The sequence below is a fragment of the Macrobrachium rosenbergii genome, chromosome 13 (assembly GCF_040412425.1).
Source record: "Macrobrachium rosenbergii isolate ZJJX-2024 chromosome 13, ASM4041242v1, whole genome shotgun sequence".
NCBI lineage: Eukaryota > Metazoa > Arthropoda > Malacostraca > Decapoda > Palaemonidae > Macrobrachium > Macrobrachium rosenbergii.
The window spans coordinates 11,163,194-11,182,471 of record NC_089753.1 but is presented as its reverse complement, the minus strand read 5'-3'; the positions used below and the strand labels follow the sequence as shown (position 1 = coordinate 11,182,471).

Sequence of the window (19,278 nt, the reverse complement as noted above, 5' to 3'; positions counted from 1 at the left end):
GAGTTTGTTTATTGAGGTACTGACAGGATTCACATTGTATCTAGATTTATTAGACCCTTCACTACAGCATACTCTGGATGGTAGTATTTCTATCAAGAGGTTATTTTTAGTTCTGTTGCCCTCTTTCATTGGCTGAAAGGTTTTGGTTTTGTCAAAACATACTTGTAAGCGATTCTCCCGAAAACCTACTTTTAGAAGATACTGCCATAGGGGATCATTACTGTATTAAGCCTACCTTCAGTATTAAGTAAAAAGAAGGAAAACGCAAAGACTATTACTGTATAGTACTGTGCCCCTTTGGTACAGTGACTACCAGTTTGCGTGCAAAATGTGCGCCATTTTTAGTACCAGCTCCTCAAGAATAAATGTAATAACATAAATAAAAGATGGTAAGTATCATGAACACAAATGTAAACAAAAACATAAAGAAAAGGCAGTAAATACTCAGGTCTATGACTGGCAGGAACTTTGGCTACAGTAGTAGTCTCTGGTTTTACCTAAAATGATTCATAGGTTACTACAAGGACTTAGATTTGGTAAATAAAATACCATGGAAAAATGAGAGGTCTAAATGGAAGGAAACATAATCAGACTGTCAGACACACAGACACACTCTGTCCAATATATTTATAAATAACCAAACACAAAAGTAGTCTACAATTTCTGAAACAAGTATTTTTTGATAAAGGTCAATGAGATAATGGTGAAAGTACGTAAACATTCAGGCTTTTAACTGGAGAACAAAAAGAGGATTGAAAATCTTTAATGGATTTCAAAACATACAGTAACAGACAGGTCTTCACATCATATCTATATTAGTTTGCGCCCTAGAAATGAAAGAAAACTAAGCATGCATTTGAATGAAAGAAAAATGACAAATTTAAATTAATCTGTATTTTTCATAGCTAACAAAGCTGTGGTCTTAACATTAGGATAAATATTCTAGTGCCAGCTGGAAACAGGTAAAAAACAACAAGAACTGTTTATGCAAGGAATTGGTGGCATATGGCATCTGTCACGGAGGTGAGATGGGAAGCGGGCAGCGACCTTGTTTCAACTCTGTGACGTCTTAGTTTTCTTCCAGCCCATGGTTAACTGAAAGATGGGTGGCTAAAGGTGGGCAGCAAATGCTAAGACCGCAGGTTTGTTAGTTATGAAAAATACAAATTAATTAAATTTGTCATTTGTTCATACGCAAAACAAACCTGGGTCTTAACATTAGGATACTCACTCTTGGTGGGATGTAAGAGAACCCTGAACCGACTGGAGGCTCGGCACACCCGGTCATACTTCCTGAATATGAGAATTCCAAGGAAGGAGACCTAAGCCACTGATCTGTCAGATATATGGGTATCCAACAGTCAGACTACTGGGCTAAGTCCAATACAGAAATTCATTACATTAGATGGAATTAAGGAATTCTATCTGTTCATATGACAAACTAAGGTAGCCACCTATACATGTTTGTTATCATTCCTCTCTCTCCTTGCTAGAGAGAGGAAGGGTTTGCTACGGCTAGGTTTATTTGTGTAGAATAAAAGCAATCTAACAGTAAGGCTGCTTCACTCACCCGTATCTGGCCCATTCCAGCATATGATGGAACCATCTTACCACCCATAGGTAGAGAAGAAAGGGAAAAAGGGGGAAGGAAAAGAGACCAGTCATCTCAATCATCCTCACTTTCATAACATCATCTTAGGCGAAATACAAAACTGTCCCGCTAAGGGCACTGGATGAGCTACACAACTTGTTGAGCAGCCACCACCGGACCCAAGGAAAAAGTGTCCAAGGGTCTGTGGGCAATGTCCCTCAGGTAGAAGGGAGTGAAGTGGTTTGGCAGAGCCAAGAACCAGCATTCAAAATTATATGAACAGATAAGTTCTTCCTGAATGCCCAGGAGGAGCTTAGTCCTCTAATGTCATGTGCTCTTGCATGCATACTATTGGAAGTAGAAACTGATGATGAGGAGTAGGTATGCCTAATCACTTCATGAAGCCAAAACGAAATACTTGGAACCAGAGTCAGATCCCAGGTAGGAGGTTTCAGTTCTCTAGGAGAACAAGACTGTTCAAAACTTTTGAGCAGCATAGAGAATTCCCAAGACGAAGTTAGGTCCATGTCCTTTCAAACAAAGAACCAATACCAAGGCAGCCCTGTAGCCCTTAACCCTAAAATGCCGAGCCTCTATTTAGAAAAGCATCTCCCGTATGCCGGCACGGTTTGAGAGTTAGTGCTGAAGAGGAAAGAAAGTTTTTTAAAAAATCACAGCACGCTTAGTTTTTAAGATTAAGAGTTCATTTTTGGCTCCCTTTTTGTCATTGCCTGAAGTTTAGTATGCAACCATCAGAAATGAAAAAAATATCATTATCATATATAAATATTGGAATATAAGACAGCGCAAAAAAAAAATTTCATATATAATTGTATACAAATCGCGCTGTGAGCAAAACGGTTAAAGCTAATGAGTTATTTTTTTTTCGCTGTATTGTTCACTAAATTGCGAAGATTTTGGTATATAACAAATTGTAAAATGATCAAAGCAACACAGAGAAAATATTATCACAAAATGATACATGAATTCATAACGCGCAGACATAAAAAAAAGTTTTTTTTTTAAATTCACCATAAATCGAAATATTGTGCTAGAGACTTCCAATTTGTTTAAAATTGAAGGTAAATGATTGAATATTACTAGAATGTAAGAATTTTAGCTTACAATTGCATTTTTTTACCATTTCGGTCGGGTCAAAGTTGACCGAAGGTTGAAATTTTGGCACTTATTGCGATTTATAAGAAAATATTTCAAAACTGATAAAAGCTACAACCATGAGTTATTTTTAGTTGTATTCTACATGAAATTGCACACATTTCCATATATAAAACTTTATGTAACGGCTAATATAAATTGGTGCAAACATTACAACAAAGTGACAAAAGAATTTCTGAGATTTTCGGCCGAGTTAGTGCGCGCGGACGTAAGGAAAATTTTTTTTTAAATTCACCATAAATCGAAATATTGCGCTAGAAACTTCCAATTTGTTGCAAAATGAAGGTAAATGATTGAATATTACTAGAATGTAAGATTTTTAGCTTACAATTGCGTTTTTCGACCATTTCGGTCGAGTCAAAGTTGACTGAAGGTTGAAATTTTGGCACTTATCATGATTTATATGAAAATATTTCAAAACTGATAGAAGCTACAACCATGAGTTATTTTCTGTTGTATTCTACATGAAATTGTGCACATTTTCATATATAAAACTTTATTTAACGGCTAATATAAAATGGTGTAAACATTACGACAAAGTGACTAAAGGATTTCTGAGATTTTCGGCTGAGTTAGTGCGCACGGACGTAAGGAAAAAGTTTTTTTAAAATTCACCATAAATCGAAATATTGTGCTAGAGACTTCCAATTTAATGCAAGATGAAGGTAAATGATTGAATATTACTGGAATGTAAGAGTTTTAGCTTACAATTGCGTTTTTCGACCATTTCAGTCGAGTCAAAGTTGACCGAAGGTTGAAATTTTGGCACTCATCGTGATTTATATGAAAATATTTCAAAACTGATAAAAGCTACAACCATGAGTTATTTTTGTTGTATTCTACATGAATTGCGCACATTTTCATATATAAAACTTTATGTAACGGATAATATAAAATGGTGTAAAAATTACGACAAAGTGACTAGAGAATTTCTGAGATGTTCGGCCGAGTTAGCGTGCTGAGGTAAGGAAAAAGTTTTTTTCAAAAATTCACCATAAATCGAAATATTGTGCTAGAGACTTCCAATTTGTTGCAAAATGAAGGTAAATGATTGAATATTACTAGAATGTAAGAGTTTTAGCTTACAATTGCATTTTTCTACCATTTCGGTCGAGTCAAATTTGACCGAAGGTTGAAATTTTGGCACATCATGATTTATATGAAAATATTTCAAAACTGATAAAAGCTACAACCATAAGTTATTTTTTGTTGTATTCTACATGAAATTGCACACATTCTCTTATATAAAACTTTATGTAATGGCTAATATAAAACAGTGCAAAAATTAACAGTGACTAAAGAATTTCTGAGATGAACTGGAAGCAAGAAATCCCTCATGTGCAGCTGGATTTAAAAAAACAAAACAAAAGCATGATCCGTGAACTCCCAGCATCCCTCAAGGCACGTGATTTTTCCGAATATTTAAAAAATTTTTTGTAAAAAAACTTTTGTAGTCGGCGTGTATTTTACGTCCACTCGGCACCCGACAGACAATTTTCGTTGACGTAAAATACATCCAGTCGGCGTTAAAGGGATACTTGCAGAAACAGAAAGGTGTTTTTCTGCTCTGAGGAACATCAGAAAATCAGCGATCCGCTGAATAGAGGTTCTGATTGGAGAGAAACCCCGTTGACGATGCCAATCACAGTAGACGGCCCATTTCCCGATACATGGTTGAAGAAGATCTTCTGAGGTAACCAGACATCTGTGTCGCTGATCTGCAAGAAAAGCCTTTTGCTCACAGAAGATACTAGATAGTCTCCAACCGTGAAGAGATAGGGATGTTACCGTTTGATGGTATCGCTCTACATGAGGTTGACAGAGGAGATTGTACCAAGGGGGTTATTTCTCTCGGGACCGCTGAGAGCAGAGTTAGAAGATCTGGAAACCATTCTGCTTGAGTCCATAAAGGAGCTACAAGGGTCATTCTGAGATTCTGGGAAACCATCACTCTGTTCAGGACATGACAGATCAGGTTGGAGTGGGGAAATGCGTAGATGTCCAGGTTGTCCCAAGGATGTTGAAAGGCGTCCTCTGTCACGGCAAAGAGATCTGGAACTACTGTACAATAGACCTCTAACTTCCTGTTGAACCTTGATGCGAAGAGGTCTATCACTGGTCTCCCCCACAGATGAAAAAGCCAGTCTGCTACCCCCTGATGCAGAGACCACTCCGTCCCTAGAACCTGTCCCCAACAACTTAGCTTGTTGGCCACTATATTCCTCTTGCCTGGAATGTACCTGGCCATGAGGTCCACTGAGTTGTCGATAGCCCACTGGTGTAACTGGACTGTTATCAAGTGAAGTTAGCGTGACACTAGCGCCCCCCCCCGCCCCCGCTGTTTGTTCACGTAAGCTACCACTGTAGTGTTGTCCGACATCAGAACAACGGAGTGCCCCATCACCATTTCTTGAAACTCCTGAAGTGCTAGGAAGGCTGCTTTCAACTCTAGCACAATGTGAAGTTTCCTGTCCTGAGGACTCCACACACCTGAAGTCAGGAGATCTTCTAGATGTGTTCCCCAACCTTCGGAAGAGGCATCCGAGAACAGGAAGAGCTCTGGAGGAGGCGAATGAAGAGGCACTCCCACTGTCAGGTTTTTGTCTTCCAACCACCACAGAGGGTTGCTTCTTACCTCTGTTGACAGAGGGACCTGTAGCTGAGGTGAGTCCCTTGTTGGAGACCAAAACTCCTCCAGCCTCCATTGCAGGGAACCAGCTTCTCTAGCGATGTCAAAAGTCCTAGGATCACTTGCCATTGCCAACCCAGTGGGTTCCATTTGGACAGGAAGGAATGAGCCAATGTCTTGAACTCCTCTATCCTCTGGTCTGATGGGAAGACTCTCAACAAGGCAGTGTCTACGATCATTCCCAGATAAAGGATTCTTTGACTGGGTTGAAGATTGGACTTTTCCAAATTTATCATGATGCCTAAGCCGCGACAAAATTGGAAAGACGGTCCCTGTCTCAAATGATCTTTTCCTGAGAACTCGCTAAGACCAGTCAGTCATTGAGATATCTTAGGAGGCATGTAGACCACGTTGGTTTTCTTCAGGGGGTCCTGCACTGCGGGGGCCGGGTTGTTTTTCATAATCAGGCCGCTGGTCTTCTTGCTTTTGTAGTAAATTACAAATTTAACCCGAGTGGTCCAATACAAATGCCCTGTTCGGAAATGCCCTGGCACCTACATTGGGATGACCACGATGAGATTTTCCAAGAGGATCTCCTGCAACGCTCAGGAAGGTGCCATCCATAATCACGCCAAGAATATCCACAATATTAGAATAACCCGAAAGGACATAATTCCTAATATCATAATTATTGATAAGGCAACAGACCACTGCTGCCTCTGCCTCCTGGAGGACCTGTACATCGGAAAGGAGAGACCTAGCCTCAACACCACGCAGGAGACATCCCTCCTCTTGACGGTGGCACGTAGGGCACCGCCTGCCAGCACCCCAGAGCCGGACGAACGAACCAATCAGGTTGTGCCCCAATCTACAGACAGTGATCTTCCCCATACTACCCTCCCAGTCTCCAACATCCGCACGCAGAGACCAGTGTGAGCATCGACCTCTGGGAGACAGTTTGGCCCAGGGACTTAATCCCCTGAAGCAGCCAATGAAAATTCAACCCTCACAACACGGGACACCCAGGACACTATAAATACCGCCTGACAACCCCATTCCAACCAGAACAAGCCCACCCTTCCTTGAGAATGAACCGAAGAAACCGTTGGAAACGTTGGAATTCCGCAATGCCCTTAGAACAACGACGAAGATTCTGCAAGGGAATACAACAAATCCTGATTTCCAAAAACTCTGCAGCGATCAAACGCCCCTTTTAACTTCCATTTCTTTTATGCAATAAAAATTAGTGATTCAAGAAACCAATTTCTTATCCAGACTATGAACATTGGCCAGTTATTAGAAAATATTAGCCCTGACGAGAAGAAAATAAGAAGAATTGAGAAGACCATATATAAAATCAATTCCACTGATGCTCCCATCCTCTTTAACAAAATAATAATAATAATAATAATAATAATAATAATAATAATAATAATAATAATAATAATAAAGAATATGTTATACTGTAACATTGAATTTCCCCTCTTGTGACATTGATATTTTTTTGGTGTAACCAAAATAAATCACTAACAAAAACCTTTTTTGATAGAAATAGTTCCGTAGAAGTTAATTAAATATCTTTATAATTTTTGTAAAGAAACTACTATACCCATACCATAATATATGAATAATATAACAGGGTCGAGACACCAAGTCCCTCAACGCCCAAAAGTAAGGGTGAACCCAGGTGCCTTCATGGTGCATACCTCTATGAGGACAGTGGCAACATAGGCTGGGCCGGGGCTAGACGACAGCCAATCAAGTACAGGCTGTCCCCGGTTATCAGCGGGCTCGGTTATTGGCAATCCGGTTGTACAGTGCTTGTCTAGTGACAAAAATCAGCAATTTTCGGTGCCAATATGCACCGATTTCCACTTATCAGCGCTGATACATGCCTAGCATGGTTATCAGTGTCGATAAGCGCCGAAAATCACTGAAGTTTGGTTATCGGCATTTTCACTTATTGTCACACAGTTGGAACGGAACCCCTGCTGATAACTGGGGACTGCCTGCATTCTGGGATGAGGTTATAAGCCCCACTGCCTTCTTTACCATAGCTGCAAGTCACCACAGTCTACTGACTACCAGTTACTCCAATGTTTCACAGGCAGTTTTAAAAGACAGTACCTAAACTATTTCGAATCTGGTAAGGCAAGTGTCTCAATCACTTAACACAAGGTAAACATATGTAGGAAAGGTCAGCTAGTAACAGAGTCAGAATGGAGAGAGAGAGAGAGAGAGAGAGAGAGAGAGAGAGAGAGAGAGAGAGAGAGAGAGAGAGAGAGAGAGAGAGAGAGAGAGAGAGAGAGAGAGACTTTGAAGGTATGTGGAAACTAGGAAGACAGAGAAAATGACGTTGAGAAGAAAGGTGGAAGAATGAATGAATGATGGTACGATGATGAGAGAAATGTCTCAGAACAGGTGAGCCAGGGAGGTGGGTCAATAGGTATGGTCAATAACTAGTGTCTCTGGAAGGCAAGGCTTGAATGTATTTGTATATACAGTATATAAATCTTACATAAATCTTTATTAAAACTGCCAGCTAACCTGCCATGATGTTATCATCTCCTGCATAAAGGGCAATGTTAGGTCATGGCGGGCCGACAGAATCCACTGCCAGCAGGCTACGCTATTCTCCACGGAATCTTCAGTAAATAAATCCAGGCAAGATGCACAAACGCACCTAAGCAATCCTCGGTGAATACCTGCAATGTATATAACTCTTCTGTAAATGAGCTCATAACTTACAAAGAAAAAAATACTAATCTGTCAAAATCACAACCATAATTCTCTATGAACAAAATAACTATCTCATAAATGAAAGTTTTAAAAGCATATTTTTATGTTTTCTTAGTATTTTTATGTTTTCTTAGTATTAACCATGGCTATCTGGAAAGCTGAACATCAAAAATGTGAAGAATTTTCCCTTCTCTGAAGAATCAAAAAAAAAGCAAAGCAGTCCAAACAGGACAAGAATTAGATAAAATGGAATGCCACGAATCTCTCTTTCATTACTGTCAATACTTGACTCTTGAGGTGGAACAGAAACTTATATAGCAGTTACAATGCTTCCTCTTTGTAATCAGTTATCTGACGAATGATGAATACAAGCTCTTTTTACAGAAGCACTAACATAACCTACTAACAATTAGACTATTAAGAATTAGACTTATGCTCACACTTTCAAAATCAAGGAATATAATACAAAAAATTGAAAATCCATGAATAACTCTTAACACCCAAACTTCAAGTTATAATACTTTAGCATATTGCTAGCCTTACATTTTAACAATATTCAACATAAATTTAATCATTTACCAAATTATATATAACACAGAACAATACAATACACACACACACTGTACCTGCACCATGAGACTAAATATATGCACTGCAGCTGATTTTTTTATACTGTATATAAATCATTGAATGTATAAAAACCACACCAACTGAAAAAATTAATGTAATCTTAAAAAACCTCTCTTTACTCATATATAGGGATATACAGTACAGGTCACCCATCACTAATCAGGCAATTGTTAATCCAGTTCCATCACTAATCTGACAACAATTTTGAATAACGCAATTTCAAATTTCCCAGGTTACTGCACCAACCTGCCACTACAGTACTGTTTGTTGGTGCTTCTTGTGTGTGTACATACGTACCCCATGCACATGATTGCATTTATCTTTGGGGTTGTAAAAAAATGAGACAATGCAGTGAAAATACGAATGAGAATAGCATATACTGTAATGTAAATAAGAAAATCATAAGCAAAACAACACCAAACAAAACAAGCTGTAGCAAGTTCTCCAACGCCAGCGAATGAGTTTGTGCATTTGTTTGCACCCTAAGCACACGATTGCATTTATCTTTTGGGTTGTGAAAATAAGAAAATTAGAAAATACAGTAAAAATATAAATGAGAATGACATAAAATATAAAAAAAAAATCATGTGTAACAACACAAAACAACACAAGCTGCAGCAAGTTCTCCGATGCCAGTGAATGAGTTTGTGCAATCGTACATACCCTATGCACATGATTGCATTTACCTTTTTGCTGTAAAAATAAAAAAATGAGAAAATACATGAAAAATATAAATGAGAATAGCGTAAAATATAAATTTTTAAATCATATGTTAACAACACGAAACAAAATAAGCTGCAGCAAGTTCTCCGATGCCAGCAAATAAGTTTATGTGTTTTTACGTACACTGTGCACATGAGTAAGGCTATCTTTTGGGTTGTAAAAATAAAAAATGCAAAAATACAGTAAAAATATAAATAAGAATAGCATAAAATATATAAAAAAATTCCAAAATGAAGAAGATGGGAATCATATCCTGACAGCCCTTCACCTTAAGACATGTAAATGTGCTTAGTTGCAAATTCCAGCTCTTCCCTTTAGAATAGTTATTAACTGTACAAATTATAATTTATTCCCATAAGCAGAAGTGAACACCAGGATCATCATCTTTGTCAATATTTCTGAGTCAGTCCGGTATGCCCAGCCGGTGAAATTCCATTACAGCACGAATTTCTAGGAGTATAACCTTGCTAGATATGCCGAAGAGCTTTCCAGAAGCTGAAGTTTACTACCCCAGTGGCGCCTAGGCGTCGGTATAGAAGGGGTGAGTGGTTACCACTACCACGAAACCTACTCGAAAGATCTCTCCTTATCAAAATCCCGGAACAGGCGTGAGCCGTTACAGCCCCACCAAACACCCGCCAGGGCCAGCGACACCAGCGCCACCTACCTCATTCCATTTTCTAGCACGTGAATCTTCAGTTGTTTTGTGTATTGTCTTCCATTATTTTGGATTTTCTGCATCAACGATGGCATCGAGCAACACTATTTTCCAAATTCGTACCATCTTCTTGTGGGGTTTTGTTCTAATTTTGGCTGTTATAGTCTCGTATTTTCATAAATATCGAAGATCTTATTATGTCGCCACGGCTCCCAAACACAGCCATGTGACGCGGCGTCCTTCTGTTATTTTCAGTTGGGTCGTCTCCTGATGGATCTAGATAATTGCCCCCTTGGTTCCCTTCCTGGTGGTTCCTTGCGGTGGCTCCCCCCCCCTTATGAATTACGATCATTGGCCTACTGGCCTTTGTGGGAGTGATGCCCCGTCTAGGTACCCCCCCCCCAGGCTGGGTTCCTATTGTTTTGGTCTTACTAGGCTAATTAATTTTGATTGAAGATGGTGCTCTCTTGTAGTTTTATTTTTAGTTTTATTAGTGGTTTACCTCGGTGTTAGTGACAGCCTCAGGTCCTTTCCGCTTCCCCATTGGTGAGCTACGCTCTCTGTTGAGCACATTTTTAGTTTTATGAGTGTTGGTTATGTTGTGGGGTAAACATTAGCTTCCTTCCCTTTGCCCTGGGTGGGGAGTTCAGGTTGAGGAGTTTGTTGCTGTTTCCTCCGGGATCGTTTCGATTGGGCAGAGTGAGCCTTGGTTCTCTTCCTCCAATTGGGAAGTCGAGTTTCTTAGAATGTGTGTTTCCTCTAGGCTAGTCGCCCACACCACCTGCCATTCTCGATCCCCTGCTGGTTCTCGGCTCAAAATTTCTCTCCCAGTTGCTCGTTCCTTTTACACTCCCCTCGTCCTAGCTATACTTAGGTTCAGGTCCATATTAAGCTTAGCCCTGGCAGTCGGACTTGAGGTTGGTTGCTTCCAGTCATTTGCCTCAAAGTTATGGTCTGGGAGGTATGGTGCAGTTGAGCGGGTGAGCTTCTCCCCGTCTCCTGTTCCTTTCTGGTAGCCTACTCCTTACCCTTCCCCCCCCCCCCTCCTCCTCCTCCTTTCCAGCCTTGCTCTGCTCGTGCGGGTGGCGCTAGATAAGCGTTTTCTCGAGTTCGAGGACTTCTTTTGTTGGTTGAGGTCGCTCCTCCCATATTGTCCCTAGCATGTCGCTGTCAATGAGGTTGGTGGTTTGTTTCTCGAAGCAGCGTTCGAGTCACTGTTCGTCTCCCCGTCGGTTTACGTTGATACGGTATATATTAATTGCTTCACCCTATGTTATGAACATATGAGCATTTTACCCATCTCGTTCTCCGGCTGGGAAGTAAGGGCGGAAGGTTTTTTCATTATAGGGGAACGGATCCCTCCGTCCTCTTGTGTTCTTACCATCACTTGTTACTGTTTTATTTTTAGATAAGTCTGTTATCTGAATTACTCTTACGCTATTCCATTGCTCATCTCAAATAGTGAGTCGGTCCTATACAGGGTCGCATTTATTTTACTGGCAGCCACATATGGTTGGTTCCTGGTCTCTCTCTGCGTTCATTCCCAGTACTCCGGGGGTCTGAAATCTACCTTCCACTCTGTGTAATTGAGCCTTGGCCCAGTTATGATAGGGAGTTCTTCTCTCCGCCGGAGTATTCGGTTGCGGTTAATTTCCCGGCCTCGCCAGCTTTATTTGCAGGGTGGGAGGTTCATGCCTATTTCTTACAGACTGTTGTGTGGAGCAGGTGCCGCCTCTCCAACAACCCTACGGTCCGTGGTTTGTGGCCGGACCACGCTGGTTATTGCAGTCCGCCTTGTCTTGATGTTTAGCACCCTGATGGTTGCGGTTTGCTTTGCTCTGCACAACTGTCCAGGATGAAGTTGGTAGAAGTGACAGTCTCTACATCATTCTTGCTTCACGCTCCTCATATTGTATATTACATTGTTTGTGAGTTCCCGGAGATGGTTTCGTCCTTAGCTAGTGTTGTGTTTTCTTACAGTGGTGAAACTTCCAAAAGTCTGCTGAATCCTCTCCAGGCTGGTGGCTGGGTTTGGAAGAGCGTTCCGTCGGGGAAGCCCCTCGTCCTCGGCTAGGTTGAGGACACTCTACCCGGCGCCTGGGTGGCGGCATGGTGCCTGAAGATCTGGCCACTATCATCAGATCCGGGATGAGACCCAGCCACCCAGCGGATGTCCTCACAGCGGAGGTTCGGAGGATGTTGCGCTATTAATCTCGACCTGGAACCGATGAATGTGAGCAGGACCAGGTGGTAAGAAAGTGGTGAGGTAGGTGAGGTTGTTGGGGCGGGCCCCCCATTATTTGACTCCCCTGCTTCATCTGTTTCTTCCTTTTCAGGCTTTGTGAAGTCTTCCTCCTTGGGTGATAGAGCTCCATCTGCTATCCCCAAGTTGAAGTTGAAGACTTCATGGGCGAAAGGGCACAAGTCTCGTCTTCCAAGAGGCATGCCCTTCCGTGAGGCTGGGTCTCAGGACCTGCCCAGCCTCCGAGGAGCAAGTCTGGTTCCTCCAGCAAGCGCAGTAAGAGGGCTGCAAAACTAGCCATCTCGCCAGTACACTTTCGATGCAGAGCCTTTTAACACAACCAACTTTATAAGCGTTTCACGGAGGTTGGATTCGAGATTTAGCAAATCTCGGCTGGCCAGTCATGATAACATACTGGCGGGGAATGTCCCTGCAGCAGACACAGTATGTTATCCCGACACCTACGGACCTCCCGCCCGTTTGATGTCGGTAACCCTTGGCGGTTCGCTCTCCGGACCATCAACATGATGGCAAGCCTTCTTGATGGTCGCGGCACGAGGCGGTTGGAGGGGTGGAGTTCTTCCCCCCCAGATCTCCTGCCCCCTTGGGCCGTGAGAGCTCTGGAGGAAGCCTGGTCCGGTCGGACAAGGTTCCTGAGGAGACTGTGTCGTCCCTAGGGACCAAGCTCAGTCGGCTCTCCCTCGCACTCTGGCGTGGCAGGCAGATAACACAGAAGTTGACTGCTTTCAAGGGAACTTCACCATGTTCGCCTGGGGAGACAACCTTCCCACCTGCCCGGACAAAGTAAATACAGCTCACGGCCCGGCGTGCCCGAGAGGTATTCGGTACCTCAGCTAAGAGCAGACCCTACTTCCTGGTATTCCCAGAGAAGCTGGACCCTTTCTCGCCTCCACGCAATTTTAGCGAGCAGCTCCCAAGCTGCCGGAGCTCTTTAAGCGGAGTTTGATGCTCGGGTTAAGTTAGCCCGGTCGTTGAACTCCGTATGCCTCACTGAAGCCACTGCCGTCTCCTGCTCGGACGAGCCCTTCTTTCAGGTTTTGGCTAAGTCCTTGCTGGCAGGCTTCCAGTCTGACTTATCTGAGTTTATCTTGGCCAGACTGGAATGTAGGAAGTTCATCTTCGCCGATGCAACTATCCGTCCGCGAGCCTAACAAACTCGTGGCTTTCGATTTGGGGACTAACCTCTTCCCTGAAGAGGGGTCACAAGTGTTATGGCCGAGGCTACACGGGCCAACCGAAGTCTGCCGTTCTTCGGGGTATTTCAGCCTACAAGCGTAAGACCCAGAATCGGCCGGCCCCCAATCGAGAGGGAGGTAAGCGTTTCAGGAGGCATAGAGGCCTCACCGCGCCAGTAGTAGTCAAGCCGTCCCGGTCTCGACAGTGGCACAGCCTTCCACTTCAAGCCCACCCCCAACGATGCATTGCTGGTCCAACCAGCTGCACCCTCCATATGTGGCCTCACCGATACAACCCCACATATGAAGGCCGTGGTTATTTTTCACGGCCTTAATAGGGTTACCAAGGGAGAAGAGACAAACCCCTCATAGAGAGAGCAATACCACCCAAGGGAAGACCTGGGCGTGGTGAGAGATCAAACCCCGCTCCCTCCCGCAAGAGAACACAGGTGAAGGCGGTCGCCTGTTTTGGTTCAGGGACCAATGGACCTTCAGCCCTTGGGCACACAGCATTGTGTCAAAGGCTAGAGATGGAGCTGGATAAAACCTCACTCCTCTAACCAGGTTTTACCAACCACCCACAGCAATCCTAAGGATTATGTGACAGAATTGCTCAACAAACGAGCAATAAAGAAAAGTAAGGCACCCTAAAAAGTTTCAAGGCAGGTTATTCCACTGTTTCCCAAAAAAGACTCCGATCAGCAAAGAGTGATCCTGGATCTGTCGGCGTCATCGCTACAAAATCGCGACAAATTGCGCGTACTTACGGTGGCTCGAGTGCGGACTCTGCTTCGCGTGGAGCACCGTCACCCTGCTCCCGATCTTTCAGGCGCTTATTATCACGTCCCGGTTCGCGGAACCTCTCAGTTCCTCGGTTTCAGACTCGAGAATCAAGCCTACTCCCTTCGGGGTCGCGCGCCGGTCTGAACATTGCGCCCAGGATATTGCCAAGCTGGCGGACCACGGTGATGCAGCAACTCCGGTCTCCAGGGATATCCCTAGCGGCTGTTTGGACGACTGGATAATTTGGGCATAACAGTTCAGTGTCCAGAAAGCCCGTCCATAGTCATCAGTTTCCTGGAGTGTCTAGGTTTCCAACTGAACAGAGAAAAGTCCGCCTGACTCCGAGACTTTCGGTTTCAGTAGTTCGGGTCTCCCACAGGATCTGTCATCTCTGCAGCTGTCCCTTCACGCCTCCCAAGAGGAAAGAGAATGGCATCTCTCACCAGGAGATTTCTCAAAAATCCATCAGCATCCCGCCGGTCCCAAGAAAGGGTCCTTGGGTCTCTTCAGTTTGCCTCAGTGACAAACCTGCTACAATGGCCAGTCAAAGGCATAAACAGAGTGTGGTCGAGGCCAATGTCCAGCTCAGGGCAAGGTCTCCTCTATCCCTCAAATCTTAAGAACAAAGGTTGCGACCGTGGGCCTCAGTCAAAGGCTTGTCAATACGGATCCGCTTCAATTTCCCCCTCCGGCGCTAGTAGTTCCTGAGCGCTTCCTTGGCGGCTGGAGATATTCACCAAACAAAAGTACAAGGAACGTGGTCCACAATATTTCAGCAGTTCCATATAAGCACCCTGGAAGCTATGGCGGTATTTTCTAACTCTGAAGAAAATCCCGCCCCCAACGATTCATATCAGGTTGGTATTGAACAAGCAGTGGTAGTTCATTGCATCAACAGGGCGGCTCCAAATCAGGCGAGTAAACCAAGTAATGGTTGCTATCTTCTCCCTATAGCGAACAAGCACGGCTGGCACCTGTCAGCCCACCCACCCTAGAGAATGCGGGCGATGGTGGCGGATTCCCTGTCAGGAATGCTCCGTTGGAGGCAGTGGTCCCTGGGCGTGGAATCGTCTTTCAAGTGGATTTACCGCCGGGTTCCGGGCCTCCAAGTGGATCTGTTAGCAGCGGAGCAACCAAAAGCCCTGTTATGGCCCCCAACCTGGACCCTCGGGCGTTAGCCATGAAGCGCAATGACAGTAGATTGGAACAGTTGGGAGAAGATTTATCTTTCCCCAATAAACTTACTGCTGAAAGTTTACAAACTCAGGACATTCAAAGGTCCAATTAGCCTAGTAGCTCCCTATTGGCCGAAAGAGCAATTAGTTCCTCTTCTTCAGGAACTGGGACTACGGAGTCTTGGATCCCCAAGCCCATTCACAGCTCAGACAGTACAAGCCAAGACTGTGTCCAGCTTCATCTGAAATTCAGAATGCCCTAGTTTATGGACTTTGTAAATTCGCAGCTCAAAAGGAGCGAACATTGACCCTGTCAACACTCTGTTTTTAGAATCAGATAAAGGGTCTACTATTGAACAGTATGACTCATGATCAAAAGGTAGCCTCCTTCTAAAAGCATCTGAAGCCAAAATCACTTGACAGCTAATTTAGGGTTTCCTTTGCTAGATCATTGTTTGAAAGGCCCTGTAGCTCGGCCACCTATTACCACAATCAAAGTCAGCATTAAAGAAGTATTTCTTTACGGCTTTAAATCGACCTACAGATTCCCTGTACTGTCTATCCCAGGCATGCATTTCGTCTGAGACCAGTATCACGCCCACAGTCTGTTACGTGGTTTCTCAATGGCGATCCCTTAAGTTAACTTGTAGAGATGGATAACTTTCATTGCTCTTATCAGGATCTGTTAGGAAGACTTTATTTTGATTAGCTTGGCTAGGTGCTAGAATCTCCAGAGCTGTCGGCTCTCACTAGAGGTGATAATTATGTGAACTTCCTCCGTCTGGAGAGGTCTCCTTTCCCCTGATCTAGATTTTTAGCTAAACGAAGACCACAGGACAGGTGGTCTCCTTGGAAGGTGTTGCCCTTCACTCCAAGACCAGTCTTTCCAGTTTATACATAAATCTTACCTTTCAAGAACTCCACAAGTAAGTCGGGTCCTCTTTTTATCAGGGAGAAAGGTGGTACTCTTTCACTAAATGCTATAAGACAACAAATTTTATATTTTTATTAAACAGACCCAGCAGATTCAATCCCCAGGTTCATGATATTCGAGCAGTTGCTACCCCATTAATTACTTTCATAATATGGACTTTTAGATTATCTAAATTTACGGGTTGAAATCACCTCTAGTGTTTAGCATACACTATTTAAGCAGCTCGAAGCCTGAAATTTTCTACCATAGCTGTAGGAAGTGTCATCTCTCCCACCTTATTAATCATATCCTTGTCACTTTCCTTTCCCCACGCCGCCTACCTCATTGCACTCTGCTTATTCTCCTGGTTGATTATATACCTCACTGCCTGGCTCCTCATATTGTTGTTTCTTGTACCTGTTGATGGAAAAAGCGTATCCTGATACCATGATTGTTTCACTTGTAGGGTACTGGACAGTTTTGTTGCTTTTTCCATGTACCCCGATGAATGTATATATTAATGTTAGTGATTTTGTCTCTTACGTGTTTGCTACGTTCTGTGTATAGTATTGAGGTTCTGTTGCAGTTATTTTGTGCGCCTTTCATGTTTCACTTTGCTTTAAAAGTAATTTTAAGGTTTTTGAGGCTTTTTCTCCGTCATTGCCGGGGATCTGCCCATGTTTCATAGTATTAAGTTTTTTAATGTGCCTTAGATTTAATACGCCTTAGTCTTAGAGTTCTTGCTACACGGAAGAGATTGCTTAATTAAAATTATTTTGGTAAAACTTTGCCTTTTCTTCAGATTACCCTCAATTTCTTTTTCTGGTAGTTGCAGCCTTGGCATGATTCTCTATCACGATTTCACCCGGCTGACAGGACTGGACTCAGAAAGGGATTTTGACAGAGGGAAAAATCTGTTTCTGAGGAGGTCCCGTGTCACCAGTGACCCTCCCCTGAATCACCTGGTACTCTCCCCTCTTGCACATGCCAAAGTCTGGGGTTGGTGCTAGCATGGAATGAGTGGGTGGCGCTGGTGTCGCCGTCTGGCGGAGTGTTTGGTGTGGGGCTGCGGCTCACACGCTCTGTTCGGGGATTTTTGATAAGGAGAGATCTTCGAGTAGGTTTCCGTGTTGAGTGGTAGTTCCTCCACCCCTTCTTATACCGGCCTTCCTAGAGGCGCTCGACTGAGAGTAGTAACCCCAGCTTTCACAAGCTCTTTTTCTCTGGTATATCTAGCAGGTTATACTAGAAATTCGTGCTGTAATGGAATTTCACCGGGTGACACAGGACCTTCCTCAGAAATAGATTTTCCTCTGTCAAAATCCCTTTTTTGGTATGAGGAGTGGCTGGTCTTAGAACCTCTCTAATGGCAGGGGTGGAAGGAGAGACCAGGATTCTGGGTTTGACCCTCAGGAAACACACTGACTTCTGTTTTACTTTTTTCATCTTTTCATGTCTGTGTGAGCTGTGTAAATATTCATGTTAATAAATGAATAATAATATGCTAAGTATTTATTTACAGTACAAAGTACATACAGTGAGATTCTGAATTTCCTCTACATTTCAAGACCTAAGTGCATCATCTCCACCTTCACCTTTGTTTATAATTTTCTCAACTGCAAATGATGTCTGCAGTTGCGTGTTTCTGTTAAAATAGACTAATATGCACATGTAATTCATTCAATTATGATTAATAGGACTTTCATTAGTTCCTTTACATATCTAGCCTATGTGAGTCATCAACTGGTTTATGCAAATGGCCACAAAGCTCCAAGAAATATTTCATTTAAATACTGTACTGATAAAATTCTATGAACCCTATAAAATTCGATGGGCAACTGGAATAAACACCTATAAATCAGAGTACTGCATATATAATCTTTTAAAAAACATGTCTCACCTTCAGTGGCAATCAAAAGTCCTGTGGCTCTCCACAGCCCTTGGCGAAAGTCAACTTCCCTGTTTTTCTCACAAGCTTTCTTAATGTCAGCCATAAGTTTTTGCACTAATCTATCACGCTGTAATTCGTCCGTAACCATAAGTAGGAGACCAGTAATTTCACCTTGGTAATGAGTTCGTAAACTTAAAGATTTCATAAAAGATGAAGTTCGGTCACTCACGGCTTTGTGACGCTTGTCCATGGAGGAGTTCTGTTAGAATAAGACAATAATATTTTGCCTATCATCTTTAAAATCTAAGTACACTATAATAGCATTGAAAAACCATTTTCAAAAAAGGAAAAATATAAATATTTAACAACACCCCCAAACTGTTAAAACAGCTTTAATGTTTTTTATTACAATGTGATGAATACTTAATCTCCTACAGCAGAAAGTAGATGATTCAGAACTGATAAAACCACTAGTGAATGTCAGATTTGGTCACACTCCTTGCCCTTATTCTAGCATCTGACTAATCCAATTTGTTAAAGATATCACAACTCCAAGTAAAATATGCAGTTGAAAAAATCTATGCTTACAGTGCTTCATGTGTTTTTAGAGAAAAAAAAAAATGTCAAAAATTATCTTACACATACTTTACACATGCTAAGACAAGGTGGGTTCTATATGTTATTTGGTGCTGAGTAGTATATGGAAACCCTACCTTCAAAATACAAAGCCTACTCTACCAGAAAGTAATTATTTAAATAGAAATTGAAGCCAAAAGCATTATCAAGTACAATAATGTTCTTAGAAGCTAGCACCCAAAATATTAAGTTATACTGTGGAAGGTCAGTATTGCCCAGGTATGGCATAGTGTCACAGATGCATCCACCTGCAATATGTGTGTCATGAAATGAGTGTTATACCACTGCAATAGTTA

At 42.6% G+C, this 19,278-nt stretch overlaps 1 protein-coding gene across 5 annotated transcripts in view; it reads right to left on the bottom strand.

Moving 5' to 3' along the window:
• The window catches only part of Pi4KIIIalpha (phosphatidylinositol 4-kinase III alpha), a 195,716-nt gene that overhangs the window by 67,646 nt on the left and 108,792 nt on the right, over positions 1 to 19,278 (bottom strand). For all 5 annotated transcript variants that reach the window (XM_067114211.1, XM_067114214.1, XM_067114213.1 and 2 more), the window contains 2 exons: positions 18,356 to 18,605; positions 7,944 to 8,101 (listed from right to left, as the gene is read on the bottom strand). In XM_067114211.1, the coding sequence (XP_066970312.1) occupies positions 7,944 to 8,101; positions 18,356 to 18,605 (408 nt within the window). The remainder of the gene's footprint in view (positions 1 to 7,943; positions 8,102 to 18,355; positions 18,606 to 19,278) is intronic.